Source organism: Sesamum indicum, linkage group LG6 (genome assembly GCF_000512975.1).
Source record: "Sesamum indicum cultivar Zhongzhi No. 13 linkage group LG6, S_indicum_v1.0, whole genome shotgun sequence".
Lineage (NCBI taxonomy): Eukaryota > Viridiplantae > Streptophyta > Magnoliopsida > Lamiales > Pedaliaceae > Sesamum > Sesamum indicum.
The window spans coordinates 7757667-7783292 of record NC_026150.1 but is presented as its reverse complement, the minus strand read 5'-3'; the positions used below and the strand labels follow the sequence as shown (position 1 = coordinate 7783292).

The 25626-nt window shown below is 37.4% G+C and overlaps 6 protein-coding genes across 6 annotated transcripts; 3 read left to right on the top strand and 3 right to left on the bottom strand.

The window, feature by feature from the left end:
* LOC110012175 lies at positions 1190–2992 on the top strand. The gene is made up of 2 exons (XM_020694979.1): positions 1190–1589; positions 2859–2992. The coding sequence occupies exons 1-2, from the start codon at positions 1418–1420 to the stop codon at positions 2990–2992; spliced, it is 306 nt and encodes a 101-aa protein (XP_020550638.1). The 5' UTR covers positions 1190–1417.
* LOC105164220 (BTB/POZ domain-containing protein POB1-like) lies at positions 3052–5922 on the top strand. Its single transcript, XM_020694853.1, has 3 exons — positions 3052–3123; positions 3221–3500; positions 4766–5922. The coding sequence occupies exons 1-3, from the start codon at positions 3075–3077 to the stop codon at positions 5646–5648; spliced, it is 1212 nt and encodes a 403-aa protein (XP_020550512.1). The 5' UTR covers positions 3052–3074; the 3' UTR covers positions 5649–5922.
* Positions 6963–9448, top strand: LOC105164030. The gene is made up of 2 exons (XM_020694852.1): positions 6963–7354; positions 7442–9448. Exons 1-2 carry the CDS (start codon positions 7320–7322, stop codon positions 8265–8267), a joined length of 861 nt encoding a protein of 286 aa, XP_020550511.1. The 5' UTR covers positions 6963–7319; the 3' UTR covers positions 8268–9448.
* Positions 9671–11414, bottom strand: LOC105164029 (6-phosphogluconate dehydrogenase, decarboxylating 2, chloroplastic-like). Its single transcript, XM_011082578.2, has one exon. The coding sequence runs from the start codon at positions 11309–11311 to the stop codon at positions 9845–9847; it is 1467 nt and encodes a 488-aa protein (XP_011080880.1). The 5' UTR covers positions 11312–11414; the 3' UTR covers positions 9671–9844.
* On the bottom strand, positions 12054–17062 carry LOC105164028 (protein S-acyltransferase 11). The gene is made up of 5 exons (XM_011082576.2): positions 16825–17062; positions 15849–16074; positions 14693–14991; positions 13522–14015; positions 12054–12670 (listed from the first exon to the last, which is right to left on the bottom strand). The coding sequence occupies exons 1-4, from the start codon at positions 16879–16881 to the stop codon at positions 13530–13532; spliced, it is 1068 nt and encodes a 355-aa protein (XP_011080878.1). The 5' UTR covers positions 16882–17062; the 3' UTR covers positions 12054–12670; positions 13522–13529.
* Positions 18090–23694, bottom strand: LOC105164027 (cation/H(+) antiporter 18). Its single transcript, XM_011082575.2, has 4 exons — positions 23409–23694; positions 21521–21773; positions 19467–20468; positions 18090–19381 (listed from the first exon to the last, which is right to left on the bottom strand). Exons 2-4 carry the CDS (start codon positions 21713–21715, stop codon positions 18176–18178), a joined length of 2403 nt encoding a protein of 800 aa, XP_011080877.1. The 5' UTR covers positions 21716–21773; positions 23409–23694; the 3' UTR covers positions 18090–18175.

Genomic DNA, 25626 nt, shown 5'->3' with positions numbered 1-25626 from the left:
TGCTTATAACAAAAATCAAGAAATACAATAAGTGTTTGTATGTAGCAAGTAAGAAAAACCAATATTATGGATCATAGACTTCCAACACTCTCCACAATTTTAAGCAGATCAAAATATAAAATCATATATATTAATCAAATAAAGGCCAATAGTTGATTTTAAAGAGAATAGAGATAAAAGGTAGAAAGACAGAACAAAGAAAGTGGTAAGAGAGAAAAGAGAGAAGAGGAAAAGAGGGGAGAGGGGGGGAATAGGGGATAAAAAATAAATGAAAAATTAAGACAATCATCAAATGAGCATAAAAGTTGAATGATCTTTGATAGCGTGGACTTTGTAATATGGATCTTTAATAGCGTATGCATATTGAAATTATATAATTTGACTATTAAATTCTTCTAAAAGATTATTTATTCTATTGGATTATTATATATAATTTAAAAAATTAATTATATTATTTAGCCGTGGGTTCGATTTTGATATTTTTTTTATTTTAAATTAAAATCAAACTAATAGTACGATGCCCCTAAATTTAGAACTACAATTTGGAAGATAAATCATTTAAAACGATTCAATTTGATTTGCTTCGAGCGGTTCGAATTTTTTTTTTTTAAATCACCCCTGGTTGTAGCTGTTAGCAATAATTCTTCTTGTGGGCTGCAGCCCAATAACAAACGACAACTGTTGGAAGTATCTGTGGGCTAACGCCCCTCACAATGAAAACACCTTGATCACAATTAATAAGCTAAGCATATGTTCAAAAGATGAGATGGAAATTATTTTACGAAGCAAACAAGCATATTTCTGTTGGCTTTTCCTATTTTTTTGTTTTTGAAATAATAGCAATGAAGTATTATTAATTTAAATAAATTAATTACCATCATTCCTGTCGAATATCAATTGTTACAACAATCATATTCTGACCATTAATATCAAATAAATGAATAGACACAACATCTCATGTATAAGGTGGACTTTTTGTATTATTATCAAGTATTAGAGTCTTATATTCCCTTCCATAGAAAAAAAAATGTTATAATTATTATTTGTTATTTGAGTTTTCTTTGGGCTTATGGATATATATATTAAGAATAATTTCATTCCACGAAGATTGCAAGAACATTAAAAAATAATTGATTAATTCTTCCCCTGAAGCGCTGGAGAAGCAGAAAACGGGTGTTGATATGGCGGGTATTATTCAACAAATTAAGTAATTTCAAACCCAACGATAAACCTTGATAAAACCCCAAGCGAGGAAACCCAACCAAGAATCAATTTTCAGTTTTCTTCATTAACTTTCCGTTCCGTTCCTCCCGAATACCGCGTCACTGGGTTTCATGCAGAGACAGTGATCATTACAATAGGAAGATTTTAGGCGCCGGAATTCGACAAGTTTATAATTTTGTTTGATCAGAGAACGATGGTGATGGAGTCGGGCAGCTCGCCTGGCGTCGGTTCACCGCAATGCCCTTTAGACTTTTCATTTGCATTCAACAACGTCGGTTTCTCTGATAGGATTCTCAAGATTGAGATCACGGACGACCCTCCCGAGTCCTGCCCCGACCGCGACGCCCTGCTCACCCATGCTAATGGTACTGGCTCCTACAAGAACATTGGGTGCATTTGCATTTAATATGATGCATGTGATTTTTATACGTTGTGATGACTTTTATAGTTGAGGAATATAAAATGGTGTTTAATACTTGATTCTATGAATTTGGGTGGCTTTGGAGGCAAAGAAACTTCTTCTTGGGGTGGGTTTGCTTACAATGGATTTTCTTGAAGTTTTCTTTTTCTTCTTTTTCTGTAAAGAAAATCACTCATTGCATTTGAAGGTAGCACTTGACGATTGGAAATGCGTGTAACCTTATTTCTTGACGTGGATGTTATGCTGAGATTAGGTATTGGGTTGGATTAAAAATATGGTCTAAAGGATCTTCCGTGAAGGTTGTGAAATTCTAAGTGATTGCTGGGCAATATTTGGATATACCTTTTCTTTTTTCCCATCAAGAATTATTGATTTGAATGGATCTTAGGATCGAGAAAGTTAGTTATACAGAGATGTCATATTTGGTTTTGGTTTTCCAGCTTATTATCAGAAAGAGTTCACTACGGAAGTAGTGTATTTGAATGGATGTATGAGCCGTCCTCATTGGAAGTAGACATACATATTGTGTCAGATCAGAGTGGAATGTGGACATATGGAATCCGTTAGACAATGCATTTGTCATCCGGGTGATAATTTGAGTGTGCTCATTCTTGTGACTAAACCGTGATGACCCTTTCTACTTTGTGTCAAATGATAATTGTCCTCATAGAAATCCGATAAGTGATGAATTGGAATGAAAGAAATTCATCGCTTTGTTTAAGCCTTAAAATAGGCATAAGATGCTTCTGAATATTATCGACATATAGACTTCCTTTTAGCGGTTTCCTGAATTACATCTTTTTCGTTATTCCCCTGTTACACTGAAGTTTGCCAATTTTTTTCCACCTCATCATGAACTAAGGTTTTAATAATATATTAAATCAGCAGGTTTGCTTAACGTTTCATTCTGATCTATCATTTCCAATTTTGATTCACTATTGTCCTCTGTACCACTTATGGGGAATCGCAACAGCAACAAAAGAAACCTGTTAGGTTATTATATCCTTGCCCGTAGTTTATTGTTTCAATCCTAATGCACTTTTGCCCCTTATGAATCCACTGCAGAACAATTCCACTTTTTCATTCAATTCAAAAACCTTTCATCGAGATTCTCTTCAGCACCTGAAGGAACTGCACATCCTCATATTTGAGAATTTGAATTTCTTAGCTCTTGTCCTTAAAACTAGACAAGGCTAATAGGATAACTCTGTAGGCCGTGAAGCTGCTCAGGGCAATGAAACATCCCCCAGCATGGATCATTCTGTAGTGCGAGAGAGGATTATATACTTCAGCTCTCTAATTTTAGCAGCACATAGTCCATTCTTCTACAAAGTAAGTTGTGTTTAACTTGATTTCGTCTTTTCTTTCTTCTACTTCGACTCCTCTTTGTTCCCACTGTTCATCTGTTTTCTAGTTGTTCTCGAATGGCATGAGAGAGTCAAAGCAGCAACAAGTAACTCTAAGGATTCAAGCCTCAGGTATGCACTGCAGCATATCGTTGGTGCTTAAGTTTTTACTTGAAAGTTCAATTTACTCAACGTTGATATCCTTGAGTTACTTCAACATGATGTGCAGATGAAGCTTCCCTCATGGATTTGTTGAACTTTATGTATAGCAATACTCTAACAAGAACTACTCCCTGTGCTTTGCTGGATGTGTTGGTGATTGCTGACAAATTTCAGGTTGCTGCATGCTTGAGGTACTGCAGCCAATTATTGCTGAAATTGCCGATGGACTATGAATCAGCCTTGCTTTATTTGAATCTTCCTCCAACTGTTTTAATGTCTGATTCAGTTCAGCCACTTAAAGAAGCTGCCAGCAAGTTCCTTGCTGCACAGTTCAGGGACATAGGCGGGTAAGTACCCATCTTTTCTTGTGAAGAAATACCTGTTATTCCTTTCTTTTATTATAGGTTTCGGTATAAGGAATGGTGCACTAACAATGAAGGGATAATTACACCATCCTTCCCCGTAACTTTGGCTAATTATACACCCACTTAGTTTTGAAATCACAGTGACCTTCCTTGTTCTTTGTCTCTGACTAATTATTAGTCCTTTTCGGTAGTCAAACTGATGATGTGTGATAACTTTGTCATCATAACTGTTATAAACATCCCAAAATGCTCTCATGTATTTTTATATGCCACGTAGTTTTGCAATGTTATCCAGAAATGCCCTTCTGAAGGATACTGAACCAAAATTTGTCATTGTTATAGAGATTTTTTCATAACTTTACAAACCCCAAGCTTACAAAATTTAACCATCAAAACCAAAATCTATTTAGTTCCAACCATTTCATTAGTTTACTAATAAAGTACTTCTTGTTGACAAAGAAACTAAACCAACCAAAGAATAGACACAACAATTTAAGTCATGACAATTAGTTATGTAAGTAATATTTTTTGGAATCAATAACCATGGACTATGTGATCCTCGTGATCCAACATTAGAAGCTCCATTTGACTTAGCTCTATATGGGGACTGAAGTCGCTGTATAGCTCAATGTTTTTTTTTTCCTCTTGTGCTCAAAGTCTTTCGTTGAGATAATCCATACTATTTGATCGGTATATAATTTAAAGTGATAAATGCTTTTTCTTTCTTATATCTTCTCATAACCGTGGTTATTAACTTATCTTAGGCTTGCAGGAATGTGCCTCTCAAATTTTCTACTAATTGCATAACTAAGTAATTCATATGTGACTTCTTGGATTTCTGTGCAAAGGATAAAAAGAAAAAACATATTGAAAATATATAATATACACCTTCTTTTATGTTACCCCCTCTAGCTATTAAATCTTAGCAATGTAAACTTGTCCTTTGACAATTCCATCTGGTCTTGACCAAATTCCGAGAGTCAAACGGTGGTATTTGTAATTTTGATATAACAGGGGGCAGAGTAAACACCACTAACAATGAATAATCATCTATTTCCTTTCATAGATATTACGCTCCATGTTATTCTGAATTAGCTAATTGACCTTTGATTTGTTTGTGTGTACTTGAATTCTGGCTTGAAGAAATGTTTTTGCTGTTAACTTCTAGCTATAGATGAGTCAATCTTTGTTGCTGATTCTTAGTTTTAGGTTTGCTGCTTCATAACTCTCTTTCATTGATTAATCAGGTTTCAGGAAGAGGTACTTGACCTGCCTTTAGTTGGTATTGAAGCAGTTCTCTCCAGTGATGACTTGCAGGTAGCAACAGAGTACGATGTATACGATATTGTGCTGAAGTGGGCTCGTAAACATTACCCAAAGTTGGAGGAAAGAAGAGAGATATTGAAAACGCATCTGCTTCGCCTCATTCGTTTTCCACTAATGATTACCGGAAATCTGAAAGAAGTCCTTACTTGCAATGACATTGATCCTGAACTAGCTTCAAGAATTGTTCTCGAGGCTCTATTTTTCAAGGCCAAGACTTCTCATCGACAGCGCTATCTTGCAGCAGAGTGGGTCAACTTTACAACACGCCATTACTTGGTCCAACGCGCATACAAATTTTGGCCAATTCAGGTAGTTGAATTTGAACTGCCTCGTCCACATAGCATCGTTTATTTTGATCTTAGAAAGGAAGAATGTCTACGTCTCTTCCCAACTGGTCAAGTCCACTCGCAGCTTTTTCACTTGGGCAGGCAACAAATTTACTTGACTGGCCAATGCAGCATCCCGGGCCATCATAACTTTGTTCATTCTTTCGGACTGTTTTTCTTTGTCGACGGGCCAAGATCAGCTGCCTGTACTGTTGTCTATGAGCTTGCATCAAGAACAAAGCCCTCTGAGGAGTTTGTGACCTGGTGGAGAGGAGCATACATATTCGACGGAGGAAAGAAGACCATTGGACACCACAACATGTTTGGTGTCCCGTGGACGGCATTTGTAGCTGATGGAAGCCCTTTCTTCATCAATGGCATTCTCCATCTGAGGGCTGAGCTCACAATCGAGAAGGAAAGCAACGAAGACGACCTGTATGGAGGGCTGCTCGGCATATTAGAGGAATTGGATGGATGAGGAATGATGAAGTCCAATGGCTGATCTTTCGTATTACTCGGCTGAATCTTTTTGCTACGGTTAATGGAACTGCTGTAGGAAACATCATGCACATATTAAGGATCTTGGTTTCTTGTTGCTTTACTGATCAAACATAAACTACTGTGGGATGGTAAGCCTTTGTATAAATAGGACCTGAGAATGACTGTGAGATGAATACAGCCGGTTGTTTCTTGAAAATTGATTTTCTGAAAAAGTATACAAAGTTAATGAAGAGAAGGTGGCAATTATTCTACATACGTATTTGATGAGTCGCTTTTAACGTTTTCTTTTTCTAAAAGACAATTGGATTTTGGGTTGGAGGAAAAGAAATAATATTTTAAAATTATGAATGAGAAAAGCTTTGGACAACCCAGTTCTGCCCAAAACTTTATAGAAAAGGAAAAAGAAATACCAAAAAATTAAATAAAGGCGAGTATCAATTAGGGATAATTGTATTTATACCCCTACCTTATAATTTATTTACAAATACCACTCTTGAAGATTGGATAATTGCATAAACCACCCCTTACAATTAAAAAAGTTTGGATAATTACACTCTCCTCCCCTGAGGTTTAGTGTAATTACATATAAACTCCTTATAGTTTAAAAAATTACATCTAGTATTTTTGAGATTTGTTTTTGTCTAACAAATAAGTTCATTAATCAAAAGTCACTAAATTTGTTGATATTAATTTATTACAGGTCAAATAAATCTTTTTATGATCAAATTACCCTCATATGTCTTCGCGCATTGATGCATGTGAAGAGATATCTTCCCCATTATGAGGGTAGTTTAGTTTAAAAAATTATTTGTCTTGAAATAAGTTAGTAATCAGTTACTCCCAATTCTCATTTAATTTTTTTTGTTAATATCAGCAAATTCGGTGAATTTTGGCTAACGAAGGGACTTATTTGTTAGATTGAAGCAAACTTCAAGGTGTTAAATGTAAATACCCAAGCCACAGGAGTCTATGTATAATTACATCAAATCTCATGGGAGAGGAGTGTATCCCTAAAAAATACGATAGTTTGTGTAATAATCTTGATGGTTTTGATGGTATAGGTATATTTTTTAAAAAAACAAAAATAATTTATATAAATGATTTTGATATTTGTAATAGGTTTACGCGTAATTATATGAATAATTTGTGAAAAAAGACATGGTACGTTGTCCCTTGTAATTAGGAGTCTTGGTCCACCTCCATGATTCAGCCCTAAACTGGCTCCCACACCAAGAAGAGCAAAAGCAACTACAAGCGTGCGCTTTAACCCGAATTTCATGGAACATTGTCTCCTCTCAGCCTTTTTGGTACACCACAATGCTTCATCATTGCATTTGCACTGCTCCATCCACCATTTTCATTCATTGGGCCTGGTCCCAAGTTATATTCTTGACGTTTGCATGAATCAAATTTTAGCTAAGAAAAGTTTGGGAGTCATAGCAGTTGAAGTCACCCAAAGGATTGAGGCATAAATTTAGGTGGGATAGTAGCCAGAAAGAGAACATGATTGAAGCAGAAAAAGGCCATGGAGAACTCTGAAATGAGTGCAACACTTTTGAGAAGACTAGAAGATTCAGTGAAGTTGAAATCATTGCCTTCAACATTTACCGTTGCAAGGCCCCAGTGAAGTTGAAATCACCATAGAAATATGAGCCTTATCATCAACACCAGAGGTTCAAACATGTACTGTATGGGAAACAACAGGAGTTATTTTACCTTTATCTCTTTGTTTCTGTTCTTACATTTCTCTTCTTGGATTCACTGCTTCAGAAGCAACTTTGATGAATCTTTGGACGCCATTCTTCATGAGCATGCTTTCAGAGTTATGATTCACCGCCGGCCGCACACCGGTGCGCTCTATAACGCCACTCTCCCTGCAAATCTTGCAGGGATGAAGGTTTCGGTTGTGGGGCTCAGAAGCACAACTCTGTGGAGAAAAGGTGCCAATTTCAGTGACTTCATGATCCCACCAAGAACACTACCTGTGCCTTATGTGAAAAGGCTGCTCATAGTTTACCATAACTTGGGAAACTGGTCTTCTTCATACTATTCCTTGTCAGGGTACACAATGGTGACTCCTGTTGTTGGTTTGCTGGTATATGATGCATCACATTTGAGCAGCAAGAACTTGTCGAAGCTCGAGCTCAACACGATGGGGAAGCCCATATCGATTGAGTTCCAGGATTCGATGCTGGTTGTACAGAGAGATCGAAGGATAAAGTGTGCTTTCTTTGGTGGTTCTGGTGAAGTTTTTCTGAGTGAAATGAGCTTGCCAAATGTGTGTTACAGCACGAATCAAGGCCATTTCTCGATAGTCGTTCCGCTCGAGAAGAAGCAGGAGATTTGGCCCTTGTGGGTTGTGGGTTTTCTGGCTGGATTTGTGGGGTTGATTTTAGTGGGATTGGCAGGGATAGTGGCCGTTAGATCATTCGTCGGGAAGAGAACTCAAGAAATGGAGAAGGAAGCAGATGATGGGGAGTGTCTGCAAACATATTGGATTTCTAGCAGCAAAATGCCACTAGCCGAAGTGACGAGAACTCGGCCTGTGCTTGAGACTACAGCTGTCCCAAATCTGAAGCTTTCTTGGTATGCTTAATAATGTGCCCACTTTTCCTTGTTTTCTTTTATTTAACACCGTTGAGATATCAGGGTCTGTTTTCGGATTGTAATCTGTGAATGTTCCAACATATGTTAACTGGTTTGATCTGTTGTAAATTAAAAAGACTGAACAATACATGATTCAGATGCACATAAAGTGAGTCTTTTACAGCCATATTGACTGTCTGAAGGATGAGTGCTGTATCTGGCAAATCAGTGATTAGGGTTGGGTTCGGAAAGGGTCAAGTCCAAAATGGTCCTAAGTACCACGGGTTCAGAATGGGTCGAGTGAAACCCGAAGAAGTGACCATAAGAACCAGAGCAAGATGTTGTCACATGGCCATAGTCCTGGAACCCCTGATTATAGAACAGTGTATTCACTATACTCCACAATTGAAAAACTGCAGTTATGCGCTGGAGACTATTATGACATATCATTATATGATTCAAAGTCACAAAAAAGTTGTAATTAAAAGACATCACAACATCATTAAAGGCAAACCATCAAAACCACAAAATTTAAAACTTCCAATTAACAGCATAAAACCGTCAAATAATCAAGTCCTTGAAACCAGGTCAATTTGTCCACAGTGGGACTACAATCGGGGGCAGAATGCTAAAAAATTTCCACTTTTTTATGTTTGTAAATGATTGGAGCTTATTGTGTTCCTATTAAGATGTGTTCAAGGGGATTTCCATTAGGTCAGAATAGAACTTCTCCAATAAGCATCCATTCATCATGATGCACAAGCATCCATTCATCATGTTGTGCATCGATTTATCGTACAAGAACAAAGCATATGGAAAAGCAGTAGCTCTACACAAATTACAACTTCTAGAGATTTAAGAAATGAATATAGTCAGGAGCATATCTCAGCCAAATTGTAAGTGCGATTCAGACGAACAAGCTGATGACAAGAAAGAACATCCCCAAAAAAATCAGTGACAGCTATTCGTTCAAATCAACAGTAATGGATCAACTACCAGAACAAGGAAAAAACTAATGTGCATGCACACCCCAATAGAGTAAGAGGAACACACCACAACCTCAAGAATATATATGTTAATTAGACTCCACCCATATTTCAAGAAGTAATTAACTTCCCTCCTAAATTCACTAAATGACCGTCCATACTGAATTACTCATTGACCTAAAGTTGCACATGATCTACATAGCAGTCAATGAAATACCCAAAGATGCACCATTACAACAGTATGAGTTGTGCGCTATCAATTGTTGATATCAGCTGCAGCAGCAGTGTCCTAATGGTTTGTGATGTAATGGACTATGTCAAAGTTCTTGCTCGTAATACTCTGAGAAATCTAATTAAGCATAAAAGGATCAAACGGATCATGCAATTGCAATAAAGACAATCATTTGCAATATCAACACCGCCTGAGTTGAAAAAGGAATGCTCCTCTTATTAACTGCATTCACAACAACGCAGAGGCTACAAAATATGTTTGTTATGAGTGAGCAGGAAATCCTCATCAGGGGATACAACTATGAATGCCTCAAGATCACCAAAGCTAGAACAATTTTTCAGTAACCAAACCTCAATCTAGCAATCTGCACTACACTCTGGCCTTCCGAGCAAGCTTGGACCACTCGGTGTGGTAAGATCCTGGGCGATCAATCCTCTCATAGGTATGCGCACCAAAGTAGTCCCTCTGAGCCTGCACAAGGTTGGCAGGAAGTCTCCCACGCCTATAGGTGTCAAAATACTGCAAACTTGCAGACATTCCTGGAACGCTAATCCCCTTCTGAATTGCCAAGCCCACAACTCTCCTCCACGCCGCCTGTCTCTGCACCATCTCCCTTGCAAATTCTGGGTCCACCAACAAGTTTGCCAACCCAGGATTCCTCTGGTATGCCTGCTTGATTCTATCCAAGAAGACAGCCCTAATAATGCACCCACCTTTCCAAATCCTCGCCAACTCCCCCAAATTCAAGCCCCATCCCTTCTCCATGCTCTTTGCCCTCAACAAATTCATCCCTTGTGCATAACTACAAATCTTGGACGCATAAAGCGCCTGCCTAACATCATCAATCAACCTCTTCTTATCCACGGCACTCACATTATTGATCTCCTCCTTCAACCCTTCCTTCTTGAAAATCTCCGCTGCCTCCTCTCTCTCTTCCTTCAACCCACTCATATACCTACTATCCAACGAAGCTGCAATGGTAGGAGCTGCTATGGACAGCTCAGCCGCTTGCTGAACAGTCCATTTACCCGTGCCCTTCATACCGGTCTTATCCAAAATCTTATCCACCAAATGTCCATTCCCCGTCTCCTCATCCTCCACCCTAAAAATATCTGATGTGATCTCAATCAAGAAACTCTCCAACTCCCCACGATTCCACTCCCCAAAAATTTCCGCCAGCTCCTCATTCCCCAACCCCCCAGCATTCTTCAAAACATCGTATGCCTCCGAAATGAGCTGCATATCGCCATATTCGATCCCATTATGCACCATCTTCACAAAATTCCCGGACCCACCCTCGCCAATATAAGTAACGCATGGCCCATCATCCACCTGAGCCGCAACCTTCTCAAGTATATGATGAATGTTCAAGTAAGCCCTGTGGGCCCCACCAGGCATCAACGAGGGCCCGTGACGCGCCCCATCTTCGCCGCCAGAAACCCCCATTCCCAAGTAGAGCAAGCCACTAGCGGAGGCGTCGACCATGCGGCGCTCGGTGTTCTCGTACCACTCGTTGCCACCGTCGATGATGGTGTCGCCGGGCTCCATGTAAGCGGAGAGGGCGGCAATGGTTTGGTCAACGGGGGCGCCGGCTTTAACTAAGATGATGATGGAGCGGGGTTTCTTGATAGAAAGGACGAAATCTTTGGGAGTGTACTGGCCGAAGAGGGGGAGTTGGCCTTCGCGGTGGGCTCGATCTAAAGTTTCGTCCACTTTGGAGGTTGTCCGGTTGTAGACGGAGATTGGGAAGCCTTTCTCGGCGATGTTAAGGGCTAAGTTCTGGCCCATTACTGCCAGCCCTGCTAGCCCGATTTGGGACATGGCAGCTGATTCCATTTCGGCCGCGGCTACCGAGGAATTTTGGAGGGGGAGATGCAGAGAGTGGAGCTCTAGAGAGAGAGAGAGAAAGAGAGAGAGTGTGTGTTCGTTAATATCACAGTAATGGAGTTGGATAAATACTAAGAACAGTCAGATGGTAGTTGGCGCATGAAATGACGCAACTGTCCTCCGTGTTTTTCCAAACTATTACAATAAAATTTCAGCAATCAGGGTGAACTTTATTGCAATTTTTTTATATTGATTAATAATTATCATTAGGTTGAGGACTTTAATTTCGTCAATTAAATAAAATTTTATTGGCAATATTAAATTGATTAAAAATAAGTAAAGTTGAATTTGAATTAGAATTTGTGAACATTGAATAGATATATTTGTGGTAAGAAGAAAAGACCACTTTGCTTAACTATGAAAAGAATAATTAGTGGAGTGGTAGTTGGAGAGAGTGAAAGGGTATTTGGCCTCACCTGCTAACCAGGGGTTGTCCTGTCCAACTCTACTCCTATTCCATTTGAGTCGAGTACGATGATTCCTAGGGTGCCATTTCAGGGTGTGGTAGGTGAAGGAAAATATCTCTTGGTAGGGATTAAGGGATATTTATATTTATCTCCATTACAAAACCACCCCTAAGGCTCTTGTGACAAATTGTAAAGTCTTAAACCTGGTTATATAGTATAAGCTTCATCCATCATAGTTGACCCCGGCCCCATAGGTGAAAAATATTAAGAAAGGACAAGCTACAAGAATAGCAACCAAGTATATGCTCGGATACAGTAAAAAAGCTCCACCCATGAGTTTAAATACAAGAAGTGGGCGTTCTGTCATCTCTGTAAGAAAACGAAAATCAAAACCCCTTTATCTTTCTTTCTTCTATATATGCTCTCTCCCACTCAGTTGCAATACTTGTAATGGGGGACTAAACCTTTACAAGATTTAAACAAAATCCTTTGTTTTGGCTGGCACTGTGGCGCTATGCATCTCCAAAGAAAAACACAAATCAGCTAACATGAACATCTTCCTATGCCTATTGAATAGTCAGCACTCAGGATTGTTTTTCCCAGCAGCTTGTTCAACACACACAACACTTGCTTTGGAGCTTCAGTCAGAGCTCTAACCATTTGAGGTCCACAAGCAGGTTCTTTTCAGCAACAAAAAACAGAATAATATGGTAGAGCCATGATAATTAATCATTTGTACCACCTTCTGAGGCACTTACCCTGCGTGCCTGCCTGCCTAAACTCTCTCATAGCTGTTGAGCTGTGCGAGTAGGGAATACTTACTGATCTAGCCAACGCTGGGTGGGTGGACTGCAAAAACTACGAATCAAGCTACCAGAAAGCAAATTCATATTTCTCCAACCTATGAGAATACATCACAAAACAAGTTAAGACTTGAAAGAGCATGTATCCTGATACCAAGTATAAATTCAGCCAAAAGAATTCTACAATATTTTGTGCATTCCTAATTTGACAGAGGCATTTTATCACTGCATCCAGACTAATAGACAGCTATATCAGTAGATGAGTTTTTAATTTTTAAGGACCAAAAGACTAGCCAAATATCATACTCTCCAATCATTTGTTGTTAATGTGCATGAAATAAGACATGGATTATTTATGGAACAGTAAATAAGTCATGATTTACATGCCAATATATATATAATAGCACTAAAATGATCCAACTTTACCTGTCTTTGCTCATATATGCTTTCCTGCTTTTTTTATTTACTCTTTTAATTTACCTCGGGGTATATATCTTCTCCAAATTGATAGTGAAGGCCCTATATGGTTCCAGGGAAAAGATAGCTAGAAGTAATAGAATTTCTCTTCATTATTTAGGATGCAACTTTAACCAACTGTAATTCTCAATGCAAAAATAACATTATTTGGCACAGTGTATGTGATCCTTTATTAAATTTTGCAGTGATATTGTATTCAACTTTCATGCATAATCATGTAGTTGGGTCCTGGGTGTTGCTTAGGTGTTTGAATATTAGTCAATTAGCATCCTAAATGAGGTTGTCATTGGTCCATACTTCCAGCCAATGACATGTGGATTGCCGAGCAGTTCCGGAAGGAAGACATGGCAACCTACTTCCTCAATTGCCATTCACCTCAGAACCACAAATGTACTATAAGACCAAATTAAAAGTCAAAGACAACTGCAGTTTGGCAACATAATGAAAATTGATATAAATGAAATTAGCTTACCTCTGAATTTACTTCTTATGACTTTTTCTTGATTTCCAATAACTAGGCAAATACACTGCTGCATTATGTGGACAACCGAAAAATCTCAAAAGATTTTGGCAATCCCTTTCCACCATCTCTTCACCGTCCACCGCACTTAGATGACCCAGGTAAGTCTTTCCAACATATATGTACCCAAGCTGCTGCCACAAGAGGACAATCAAACCAGTGCCCACTGAAACACTTGCGATAAATAGATAAACCAGAACAAGTCCTCTCGCGGGTAGGAACAGTGCTGATCTCAAGAAAACAAGAATGTTCTCTTTTAAGACACTGAAAATCAATTCAACGCCAATAAATCCGTCCAATGGGTTGACGTGCCTATGGGCTAGAGGTGGCCACATATAGTGTACGGAATAGGAAGTCATAATAGCAACATATAATGTACTGATGACTGTTGATATCAGAAAGAGAATAAAACAACGATGATTTGCGGCACCTACACAGTTCCCAATCTGCAAACAATGAAGGAATCTGATGATTGTATATGAAATTGCAACAAAATATATCCTGATCATAATTTTCATGAAAAAAGTCTTCAACTTCAAACACTTCTATTTATGTCACAACAGGTTAAACAAATAATATGGTATGCTCATGTTAACCAACTACATGCTAAAATGCTAGATCCAAGCTGCCAACTACTCCATTGACTACTTAGGCCTCAGAAGTCGCATCTTAATAACTTTTTCCCACCATAAAATTAAATGTTCTATAAACCTGTCCTGCTAAACCACAAAATGAAACCAAGGTAGCCCCAAACAAAGCACCACCAGGTTGTCAGACACTTCTCTCCAATATGACATAATTTCATTTAAGAGAAAATGGTTCATCACTTCAAAATTGCTCTCACAGACCTCCCCAACAACATTCCACAAGTGGTCGCCCTTTACTTGGTTTGAGAACTATATCTACACTTTAATGCGAAATTGTGCTTTTAAGAATAGAACCAATAGCGTTTAATGTACCTGAAGTTTGAACTCTGTTGCAGTTTGAAACATGATTGTTTTCTTCTTATTAATGAAAACACTATGTTGCAATCAGATGTAACACAAATTGTACCATTCAGGTGAAAAACAGCATTAAGGCATAAACATTTTCCTCTGAGTGATGAGAAGTGTCCAAAACTTACAAAAGGGCAGTGATGATCCATGTCTAATATGCACATCCCGCAAGAACGACAGTGGTGTGTCCTAGGAGATTTTGGCTTTGAACAATAGTGACAGAAGGTATGGTTCTCCAGTCCACCTTTCCCCACCGTTGGATAGCTACCCCAAAGTACCATGGGTGGAGCACCAGCAGGTCTAAATGCCGCAAGGAAAAATGAAGATAAAGTTGAGACAGACAATATCCCAGCAACCGTGATGTGGAAAACACCACAGAAGTGACTAATTGAGAAAACTACAGGATAAATAGCCCAAATGCCACCACCTGTATAACCAATACCAATTGAACACAAATTATACAAAATCCCACAGATGAAGGAAACATATAGTCAGCTTAGATTAGATGATATAGCTAGCATTAGGGAATTGTGGAAAACTCAATCAAACTAAAGGACATAGCACCTGTTAAGCATGATTCTCAAGACCTCACTACTATTTTTTATTAACACATATTTCTCTTAGCTACTCCACGTCCCAAAATATTTGGTCTAGTTTGCGGAATGGTGTTCCAAAATGGAAGTAGAAGTGCAAGTAATTTACATTTTTTATACTATAATACTTGAAAATAGTGGTTGACCATTGGGGTCTCACATCATTGTTATAATGGAAAGGGTACTCTTTGGGGAAAAAGTATCTATTGTCGGAAATGGATTCTTATTCTAGAGCATCCTAAAAAGAAAACAGGAGTAATGAATTTGGGCCAAAGGGAGTGTGTCACTAAAACCAAGATCACATGCAATGAATAACCAAATACCTAGTTAAAATGCACATGACCAATCTAGCCTTTATGTAGAGAAGTTGAGTGCCACACTCTCCAAGTTTTTCATGCCAGCCTAAATAGAAAGGTCCATGGAGCATGGGCTTAATCAATGATCCAAAATACTAACTGCAGACAAGTATTGTCATTTTTCTTATATTATCTAAAACAGAATTAGGACAATACAACATTGAGTTAACAAAACACTCAACTTTTATACCTGCAACGATTATATTTAAATCGTAACATGCCAAAAATCCATGTTGATTAAAACTTATTCTGCATGTCTAATTTAGAGATGTCAATAGGGCAACAGGCATGAGGGCCAAAGTCATTAAGCAAGAAATTTCTGTGATTGTTCTTACATATGAAGAATAGCATAAATAAAACAACGATCATAACAAAACACCGGTCACGCAAGCGTCTCCATTGGAAGTACTTGTTGTCGCTTTTCACCACATTTTGCTTTGTTATAGCTCCACACCAGCCACATTTAAAGACGGATGCATAAGGAGAAACAAGAACACGAAGTCCACAACCCCAACAAGTTGTCTCAACATCAACGTCAATAGATGCTGAGTGATCATCCTCCTGCATTTTAGTAAGAGTAAGCAACCAAGCATTTATGGGCTTGAGTCTGAGCATTCTAGTGTGTTGAATATGTATTTTGCAGGAGGAATCAGAAAGATCATGATAACGTTTCAGAATATGAAGCTAAAAGACAGTAAAAACATAACCCACATACTTAATGATCCCGCCCAAAAGTTAAAATACCTTTCATCCATATAATTGAAAATGTTCTTATAGATGACCTCAGGCATAATTGAGATGAGATCAACACACAAAGAGACTGAAAGTATTTTTTTGTCTCTCATTCTTGGTCGATAAACACTACACAAAGAGGCTTGGAACATCTAAACAAGCATAAAAACAATAACTCCACTCAACAAACTTCTCAAACAATTCAAAATCCTAGCTAGATTGATTAACAGCTTGCAGCTGGCCAGCATATAATTCATCTACATCTAATCAAGGAATGCATCATCATGAATAAAATTGCACGTCAAATCAATGTTAGTCAACGCTTCTATCACTCAGCAGATCCTTGACCAATGATCCAGGCAAAATACACCCAATTTCTTCAAATCAAATCCAAGACACTCAAAAAAAAAAAGAAAAGAGAAACGGATTTCACCTTGGGTCATAATCTTTTGAATTAAACATATAAATATCTTAAAACGATCACATAAATTACCATGCAGAAGAATCGCTATATATACATCTAGATATATATATATATATAATCCATAACGTAGGTTTGCAGAAGGCGGCGAGCATTACCCCCTGAACGGAGACGTAGTTAGAGGAGCTGGGGGCAGCGGAGTTCGCGGGAGACATGCTTCCTTCCAAAGGGACCCAAACAAGCCGGTCTCTTGAAAAAGAAAACTCAAGAAAATGAGGACTGAATTCACCCAAAGAATAGGCCTCAATTTGTCCTCCACGCTTTAGGGCACAGCGTGGAGTGAATTGATAGGAAAGGAACCTCAAGGAACAGTAAATCAAGAAACGAAGAAAGGATTAGGGGCCTCATCTCTTCTTATATACACTCCCTTTCTTCTCAAATCATCACTTTATTTTAACTGCTTTTTAAATAATTCAGTTAACTTATTTTAGAAAATAAATTTAACTTTCCTTTTCAATAAAATATAAATAATGAAAAATCAGAATGCACTAACACACATCAATATTTTGAATAATTTCAATTTTTCAACCTAATAGAATATTTTATACTTTTTAGCACAACTAGTAATTTACGCACATGCGATGCGTGAATAAATAAAAACAATTACGATAAAAATATTAATATGTATTAATCAATATGTTTAAATTAATATATAAATTCATACGCATTGCTCGCGAGCATAATATTTTTTATTCTATTCGATGTTATTAAAAAAAAAATTTATTCTTACATTAAAAATTTTGGGCTACTCCGATTTTGCTTGGCATCACACCTAGAATATATCTCCAAAATTATAGGTCGCTTGCAACCACACTTATGAATTACATAATCACAATTCTAATCTTGATAAGTAAAATCAAATTTAAAATTATCTAATTTGAAGTTGTTTGTTCTTACCAATTGAACCATACACGAAATGTACCAACACGAGAAACAATCTTTTATGGAAACTGCACATTTTCCTCTTGAACTTATGATCCAAGATTCTGTCTCTCTCTTTCAATAATTCATGAAAGATTATTTTATATCCGAAGAATAATATTTTTGTCTCTAAAGTCTAGACGACCCTTATAGAAGCAGCATTTCCGAGATGAAAAAGAAGCAATTTTCAAGTACATTATTTCACATATCCAACAGAACATTTTGGCAGTGGATAATGAGTTATTATGAAAAAGATGGCACTATAATTCTCAATTTGGAATGGAACACGAGGGAATGATACAAACTGGTTCAAACCTATATCTCCAGTTGTCCAATCACCAATTCAAGATTTGGAGTATACACTACAAACAAAATGCTAAATGCTTTGCATGTATTATGAGATAATGTCATAAGAAAGTTGACCCAGATGCAGCCTTAAATATGCAGCAAAAGAATTCCTTATGTCACCCAAATGATCCATTCTTCTCCAAATGATTAGACTAATTATTTGAGAATTTACATGCCAAATCATTGTGAATCTGACTCTGCCTCAGCAGTATCTTCTGCCTTTAGTGAGTTTAGTGAATCTCCAGTTAGCTGGCTACGGTACTGCTGCACCACCAAAACTGATGTCGAGAATTCAGGGGATATCAACAGGTTGCCGACTGGCCCCAGTTCGGGGCACTCCTTTGTTGTGTTAAGAGCTCCAACTAGTTGTCCCTCTGGCGTTCTTCCTACCAGAAATAGATTACTACGGTTATATGTGTGAATCACATCAACTGCTTCTGCAGCATTGCTGACCACGGTCTCTTTGAATCTGATGGAACCATCCTTGGATACTTTTTGTTTGAATTCTGCAAGAAATACTTCATCATTTGATCTAGCATCAGGGATATGCAGATCGTCCATATCTAGCTGGACAGTGTCCCCAACTATCTTTGGGTCCACAGTGAAATGAACAACGTTCAAACTTATGCCAGGGTGCTCAGCCATGAGTGCTCCATAGGAAAGAGCTTCATGATCATCAGGGCCACCAAAGAAGAAGGTCGTGATGGTGTAGTCAACATTGCTTGCAGCTACATGACACGTTCCACCAAGACCCCGATCAACTAAGATGGCGACTGAACACGGGGCGTGCTCAAGAACCCTCCTGTTAACATGCCTCAACTCAGCTCGTGTGGTCTCCAAGCGTCCATCAACTCTCTGATGCTTATGGAAAGGGAGGACAATCATTGCCACTTTCTTCCTTGCAGCACTATTGCAAATGTCCTCGTGCATGCTAGACATCGATGAGATTGCGGTTGTTGGTTGGACTGACACTTGGCTGAGATGCTGGAAAGCCTCAAATGCAACAACGATCTGATTCGGATCAGAATCATGGCCCCTGTTCCAAAACGGCATCCCGTTCTTTCTAGCCTTGTGAACCATCAGAATTGCAGATGATCGTTCAGAAAGCTCCATCAGGTGCATCGCATAGACACGAAGTCCCTCCCTAATTCCAGTACCACGTGAAGCCTCCATGAGATTAATCAAAGTGGGAATGTTTCTTGTACTGTGGAAACAGGTCAACAGTCTGAGTTGAGTATATGACTTCTTTCTTTGAATAGTTCTGTGCTTGTATTCCGATCTAGCCACTCGAGCTGGCTTGTATATGGTTAAAACAATAGGAGTAGTTATAAATGTTGTGAATAAAGCCATCAAAACCATAATGGCGAAAGTTTGATCATTCAGGACCTGCACATTCACCGGGAAAAAAGTCAGATGAAGAATGAAACAACAGCAAAGTCTAGTATTTTTAGATTGTTGCATAGTAATTTACCCCACGGTCTTTCCCAATGTTCAGGACAATGAGCTCGACTAAACCTTTAGTGTTCATAAGGAAACCAAGAGTTAGTGCCTCTTTGAAAGGGATCTTGCAGAAGCGAGAAACCACAACAGTGCCAACAATCTTTCCAAAACATGCTGTAAATATAACCAATACAAGAAGACCCCACGATTGAACCCCTTGAATGGTGGCTACATTTGTTTTGAGTCCACTTGACACAAAGTACAGAGGAAGAAACAGGCCAGATACAAGATCCTCGACCTTTTCCACAAGGGCGCCAGCAAATGGTCCCTCTTTTGGGACGAGAACTCCAAGCACAAAAGCCCCAAAAAGTGCATGAATTCCAATTATATCAGTGACCAATCCAGCAGCCAAAACAGCAGCCAATGTAGCACATATGTATATCTCATCTACTGGCTCACCTTGAGAACATCGCTGTGCCATCCATTTGAAAATAGGAGGAGCCAAGAATATGCATAACACTACAAAACCTGACCCACAGAAGAAGACCCATAGTGAAACAAGGGGAGATTGGTCAGTGCCTGATAGGGCAATTGCCAGGGCAAGTAGAACCCAAGCTGCTACATCATTGACTGCAGCAGCAGACATGGCCATTCGACCAACGTCAGTGGTTAAAAGCTTAAGCTCAGCCAGAATACGAGCCAAGACAGGAAATGCAGTGATAGAGAGGGCAACTCCCATGAATACCAGAAATGGGCCATGACTTACGCCTTTGGAAATAGTTTCTCTGAGCACAAATGATGTCCCAATTCCTAAAGCAAATGGGAGAGTGATTCCTGCAAGTGCAATACTTAGTGCTTTTCTCCCAGTCCGACGGAGAGCCCTTGGATCCAGCTCAAGACCAACCAAAAATAGAAAGAATAGGAGACCAAGATTGGCAATGGTATCCAAAACTGTGAGGCTCTGGGGTGGAAAAATAGCATGAAGATACTTTGGGTTACGGCCTAAAGCTGATGGACCTAGTAGAATTCCTCCCTGTAAGTATAATTTCATAAAACCAAATTCTCTCAGAATTCTGAAGTAACCATTCATGCTTCATATAATAAGGTGCTTTGATCAATACCACGGGTGCATCAATACAAAGAAACAACATACCACATTTCTACTAGTGTTTGCTCAATTCTATATCATAAATAACTCAATAGTGCAGATGGAAAAGAAAGAATAAGCTAATAACTCCTGTTTATCCATTAGTAGACCGTGATCACAGACAACAGTTCCAACTGAAATGTCATGAAACCTTGCATGGCAGATTGGAACGGCAAGGGCAAGTGTGTAATGTAATATGTTTACTCACATAGTGAAAAGAAAGAAATTGAAGGGATATACCTCCATGATAGATGGATAATAAGTACCATGTCTAATTTTGCAAGAATCCATTTTCCTCGTAAATGAGAATAATTTATTCCATAACTTAAATTAATAATCAGTCAAATGGTAAACAACTATGAGTGATTCCGTGGAGCATCTTCAAGTCCTAATTTTCATCATCAGAGATTGAAAAATAATCCAAGTCTTATACTGAATAATGTTACAAGCCCCACTTAGTTCCTTCCCATATTATTTTTCCATTTGCGTCTCATCCAGAATGAGCATTTCGTGAAAGATAGATACGTTGATCAGCGCCTATATCCTGTTAAGAGCATCAACGTGGCATTTCTAGTAGAATAGTACCAATGACAAGGCTGATGGAAGTCTATTCTTTTGCCGAAGAAAAGAATACTTTGAGCCATCATTCTGAATTAAACGCCAGGTGGCATATATTTAGTCAGAGTAGTGCTCATTGTATTTGTTCATATGATATGAACTTCAAATACCAACAACTAAGTAGGTTAATACAGAAGGACGAACACAAGAAAAAAAACTGTAAGGAGCACCTCAGTGTGAAGTCATTTGGGTATTTTATAGTGATTGTAAACTCAAATACAAAAATGGGGTTGTAAAGTGCACTTCGGGAAGAGTTATGACTAACTTAATCATGTGGTAGTTCTGCTATAACAAAGTAGGCAAAGGAAAGAGAAGCTCACAATAATCTCAGCAATAACACGCGGCTGCCTTAATGGCCTGAGAAGATATGCAAGTACTCGTGTAAGCACAACGACCAGGCATATCTGTAGTATCAAAAGAGGAAGTGCAAAGTGGAGAGGATCATCTCCTTGGAAGACCCCATTTGAGGTAGCCTTCATGGGCGGTGGACATTTGACAGTTGCATTAGAAGCCATTTTGTAGCAAAATAATACCAGATCAACTATAAACAGCTGATAATTCTCTGTTTACTACCTGCATAATCAGATAGACATAACATAAGAAGAGAGCAGATGGTTCAAAAGACTATGCATCATTTGATGCAGCACTGAAAACTAAAAAAGTACAGTTATAGAAGAATGTTTCATATCATTTAAATGCAACTTGTGGAAGTTCACTTGTAACTCATTTTTTTGTCAAAAAACAGCTGAAATTCACACAGCTTATTCAAAGCTTATAGAAATTCAATTGTTAACTCCAGTTAAATAAGAGCAAGAAGGACAACCCGAGGAGTGCTTTTCTTCCCAATAGCAGTAGTGTGGTCCAAACCCTTACCTAAGGTGTTAAGATCAGCAAATACGCTGTCGTCTAACGTAATTTCCTCTAACGAGAGGTTGTAATAATGACGATTCATTAAACAAGTTAAAAGGTCCTTGATTCCAGGTCATCCAGCATTATGAGTTGAGTTGGATGTAAATAAAGAAATCAGGACATTCAAAGAGTGGCACATACATGAAGAGTGTCATAAATAGGGGCTTACATAAACCAACTCTGCCCGACCACCCGCTCGAAAAGCATCACATCGCCCCTAATCCATCAGTTTTAATTTTTAATAAAAAAATTTAAAACATAAGATCCTTTATTTTTGGGTCCGGTGTTTTTAATCATTACAGTTCACTAAACATAATATATTTTAATTTTATTAATATTACACTTAGGTCACATAAATAACTAACTTTGGAATTCAATAAACTGCACTTCAAGTTTCATGATTTGCCAATCCGACCACTAAATAAGTCATATCCTACTATTTGGTTTGAAAAGACAATCAGGTACTTTTGGTGTAGCAGTCTGACGACCCACATTCATTGGGTGTGCATAAAGATTCCTTCTAAAACCGACCGACCCAACCAGTACACCCCTATTAGTGAAAACTCAAGACTGCCTAATACCTCCTTCCCAAGAAAAAATAAAAAAAATGAACTACCTCTGAGGGTAGCAAGATTACTTGAAAAACTTGTTCAGGCGAAAACCAAAACAAAAGGAAAGAAGGAAGAGTTAAAAGTTAAAAAATAATAATAATAATTGGAAAACTGAGTAAATATGCATAAGAAGTTATAAACAGATATTTGTATTAAAAGAATAATGGTCCATAGATTCCACACACACCCCAAAAAGGCAAAATACAGAAAGATCTCGGTGAATAGTGCCTACTACGTGGGGTATTCCACAGTAAACCATGCGAGAGGTGGGTGTTTTCTACAGAATAATTTCCGTTAGCAAATCCAACTACCATCAATGACAAAATTGTCTTTTCACACTAAATCCAGATTCATAGACCTACATAATTTGCAAACTGGGGACTCTACCACGTCCCTCCAACTCTCTACGCTTCCACGAAGGACGCAACAAAAGATTGTCAATCCACGACTCAAAAACTGACCGTAATGCCCTCGACTCCTCATTAAAATTAGAAAATCCAAATGTTCACGAATTCCCCATTCCAATTCCTAATCTTTGTCCTCCCGTTTACGCTAAGGAACCGCACCAACAATTGACTGGATAGAGAGTTTCCATGTGACCACGACTACTTCAAGATGACTTCGTATCCATACGTATATGTATATGCATACATGTATGTACAGAGTAAAGAATAGAGGAAAGAAAAACCTGTGTATACTACTCTAGGATCGCCGGAGAATTTCTTCTCAAGGGGATTGCCCAATTTCACCACCGCACAATGCGTCCCCTGAAGCTCATACTGAACTGTTGATTCGACGGTAGAGAGAGAGACTGTAAGGTAGAGTTAGTAGTGGATCACGAAAACGGTGGAAGAGTGGAACTCAGAGAGAGAAGTTGACAGGCGTTCGCGCTTCGCAGGGTGAATCTCTGTAGGGAACTTGCTTGTCGTCTACTGTGAATATAAGAGTCGTATTATAAGAATTACTTACTGGGTTTTAGAGGGGCGTTTCCGTCATTTCAAAAAATGTATTTTTAATATTTTTCATCTTAATTTATATTAATTTATATCAAATACATGTTTGCTCTTAAAAGAATACAAGTGACAAACTTTTGGACGAGTGATTTAGCATTAGGCTGCATTTGAGTTGATTGATCTGTATTCACTTACAATTTAGAATATTAAACTTCATTTATTTTAAATCACATGTTCAATTTTTTCTATTTGAATTTACAAGTCATTTGTGCACAAATTTTAAATTCATTTGATTAATGAATGATTTTAATTAATTAGGCTGTTTGTCATAGATATGCTTAAAATTTAATGGATTCAATCACCGACTTAAAATCCTTTTATTTAATGTTTGAGCCAAACAAATTAAATAAAAGGTATCGTTATATTTTAATAGTAGCCAAACATCTAAAAATTGGGGAGCAACATGTTATGCCACCCAAATTGGCCACTATTAGGTGTAGTTCAATTAGCAAAGTTAAGGTTCATGTATGAAATATCATTTTACTTTAGTAGTAGGTGTCGTTCTATTATAATAGTAGACAAACATTCAAGAATTCAGAAGCATGTGATGCCCCCCAAATTGGCTACTAAAATATCAATGAGATCTAATTCAATTGACGAAGTTGAGGCCCCATGACTTTAAAGTCATGGATTCAAATCTCAGCAACATATAAAATGTTATTAAGCTTTCAAAGTAAGTATCGTACTTTAATAATAGTTGTTGATTGAATTTAATTATTTAATATTATTAATTAATATATAATTATTAGAATTATTGATTATTATTATATATAAATATTTAATATTAATAATTATACTGAATTTATATAAAAAATAATCAATTTAATTATAAAATTTTAAATTCAACAAGTAAGTATATTTAACTAATTGTAGAAGGTGGGGTTGGAGGCTGGGACTGGGAGTGGGCCACCAAAGACTATTGGAAAGTCAGCGGCGCCATCCTAGTCTTGGATGACACTTACAGTCAGCCGTGTGCACCGCCTTTTTAGAGTAGTGCGGAAGTGTGAGCGTCAGAAAGGAAATTCTTGCTCTAATTTGATTTCATCAAATTTGAATGAATAAAATTACTTTAATTTATTATAATTTTAAAAAAAAATAGTATTTGTAGATAATTAATTTAATTTATTATTATTTTTTATCTTTTTATTTAAAATTAGTTTCTTTGTATTTTTATAAATAACTTAATTTCAGATAATCTTTTTTGATATTGAATATCTTAAAGATGTATTAAAGAATGTGACGAATGCTTAATATTTCAAATTTAATCTTAAAAAAATATTTTAATCAATTACTTAAAAGATAAATAATTATTTTTCAACATATTTTTAATAATTAAAAGATATAGATATATATTTAATTAATTATATGATTATCAAAAGTACAAATAAGAGTTAATATGTGATATTTGAAAAAATATGTGATAATACATCATTATTGTAGTACGAGATTGCAAAAGTCAAACCCTCTCAACTTGGCACATGGCAGCATTCTCAAATTAATATTATTTAAATTCATTTTTACTTTTAAATCTTAATTGGGTCAAATACGCTTTGCACCCCTAAATTATATATAAAGTGCATTTACATCCTTAAATTATAAAACGTAACAAAAAGACCCCTTATGATATACAATAATTTTTTTATAACAAAAATGTCCTTACTTATTTACACCCTTAAAATATCTCTGTTGGAATCATTCCTCAAAATATAATATGATTATTATATTTTTTTTATTTAAAATAAACAGTACTCAAAATTTATAATTTTGATACTGAGTATAGAATCTGTATAAACTCTATAAATTTATAATTCTTATATTTTTTACACAATTGGTAACAAATTTACATAATTTTTATCTGCGTTATTATATATATTGAACCTTTTTTTAAAAAAA

Coding starts and splice junctions, on each gene's coding strand:
- LOC105164029 (XM_011082578.2), bottom strand. CDS start 11,311: ATGGAATCAGCTGCCATGTCCCAAATCGGGCTAGCAGGGCTGGCAGTA.
- LOC105164028 (XM_011082576.2), bottom strand. CDS start 16,881: ATGTCTCCCGCGAACTCCGCTGCCCCCAGCTCCTCTAACTACGTCTCC. Junction 14,992..15,848: donor ATTTATGCTATTCTTCATAT/GTAAGAACAATC, acceptor TTGGTTATACAG/GTGGTGGCATTTGGGCTATT. Junction 14,016..14,692: donor TGGATCATCACTGCCCTTTT/GTAAGTTTTGGA, acceptor CATTGTTTGCAG/ATTGGGAACTGTGTAGGTGC.
- LOC105164030 (XM_020694852.1), top strand. CDS start 7,320: ATGAGCCTTATCATCAACACCAGAGGTTCAAACAT. Junction 7,355..7,441: donor AACACCAGAGGTTCAAACAT/GTACTGTATGGG, acceptor TCACTGCTTCAG/AAGCAACTTTGATGAATCTT.
- LOC105164220 (XM_020694853.1), top strand. CDS start 3,075: ATGAGAGAGTCAAAGCAGCAACAAGTAACTCTAAGGATTCAAGCCTCA. Junction 3,124..3,220: donor TCTAAGGATTCAAGCCTCAG/GTATGCACTGCA, acceptor CATGATGTGCAG/ATGAAGCTTCCCTCATGGAT. Junction 3,501..4,765: donor CAGTTCAGGGACATAGGCGG/GTAAGTACCCAT, acceptor TTGATTAATCAG/GTTTCAGGAAGAGGTACTTG.
- LOC105164027 (XM_011082575.2), bottom strand. CDS start 21,715: ATGGCTTCTAATGCAACTGTCAAATGTCCACCGCCCATGAAGGCTACC. Junction 20,469..21,520: donor GTGTTATTGCTGAGATTATT/GTGAGCTTCTCT, acceptor TTATACTTACAG/GGAGGAATTCTACTAGGTCC. Junction 19,382..19,466: donor ACATTGGGAAAGACCGTGGG/GTAAATTACTAT, acceptor GTGAATGTGCAG/GTCCTGAATGATCAAACTTT.
- LOC110012175 (XM_020694979.1), top strand. CDS start 1,418: ATGGTGATGGAGTCGGGCAGCTCGCCTGGCGTCGGTTCACCGCAATGC. Junction 1,590..2,858: donor CCTGCTCACCCATGCTAATG/GTACTGGCTCCT, acceptor ATAACTCTGTAG/GCCGTGAAGCTGCTCAGGGC.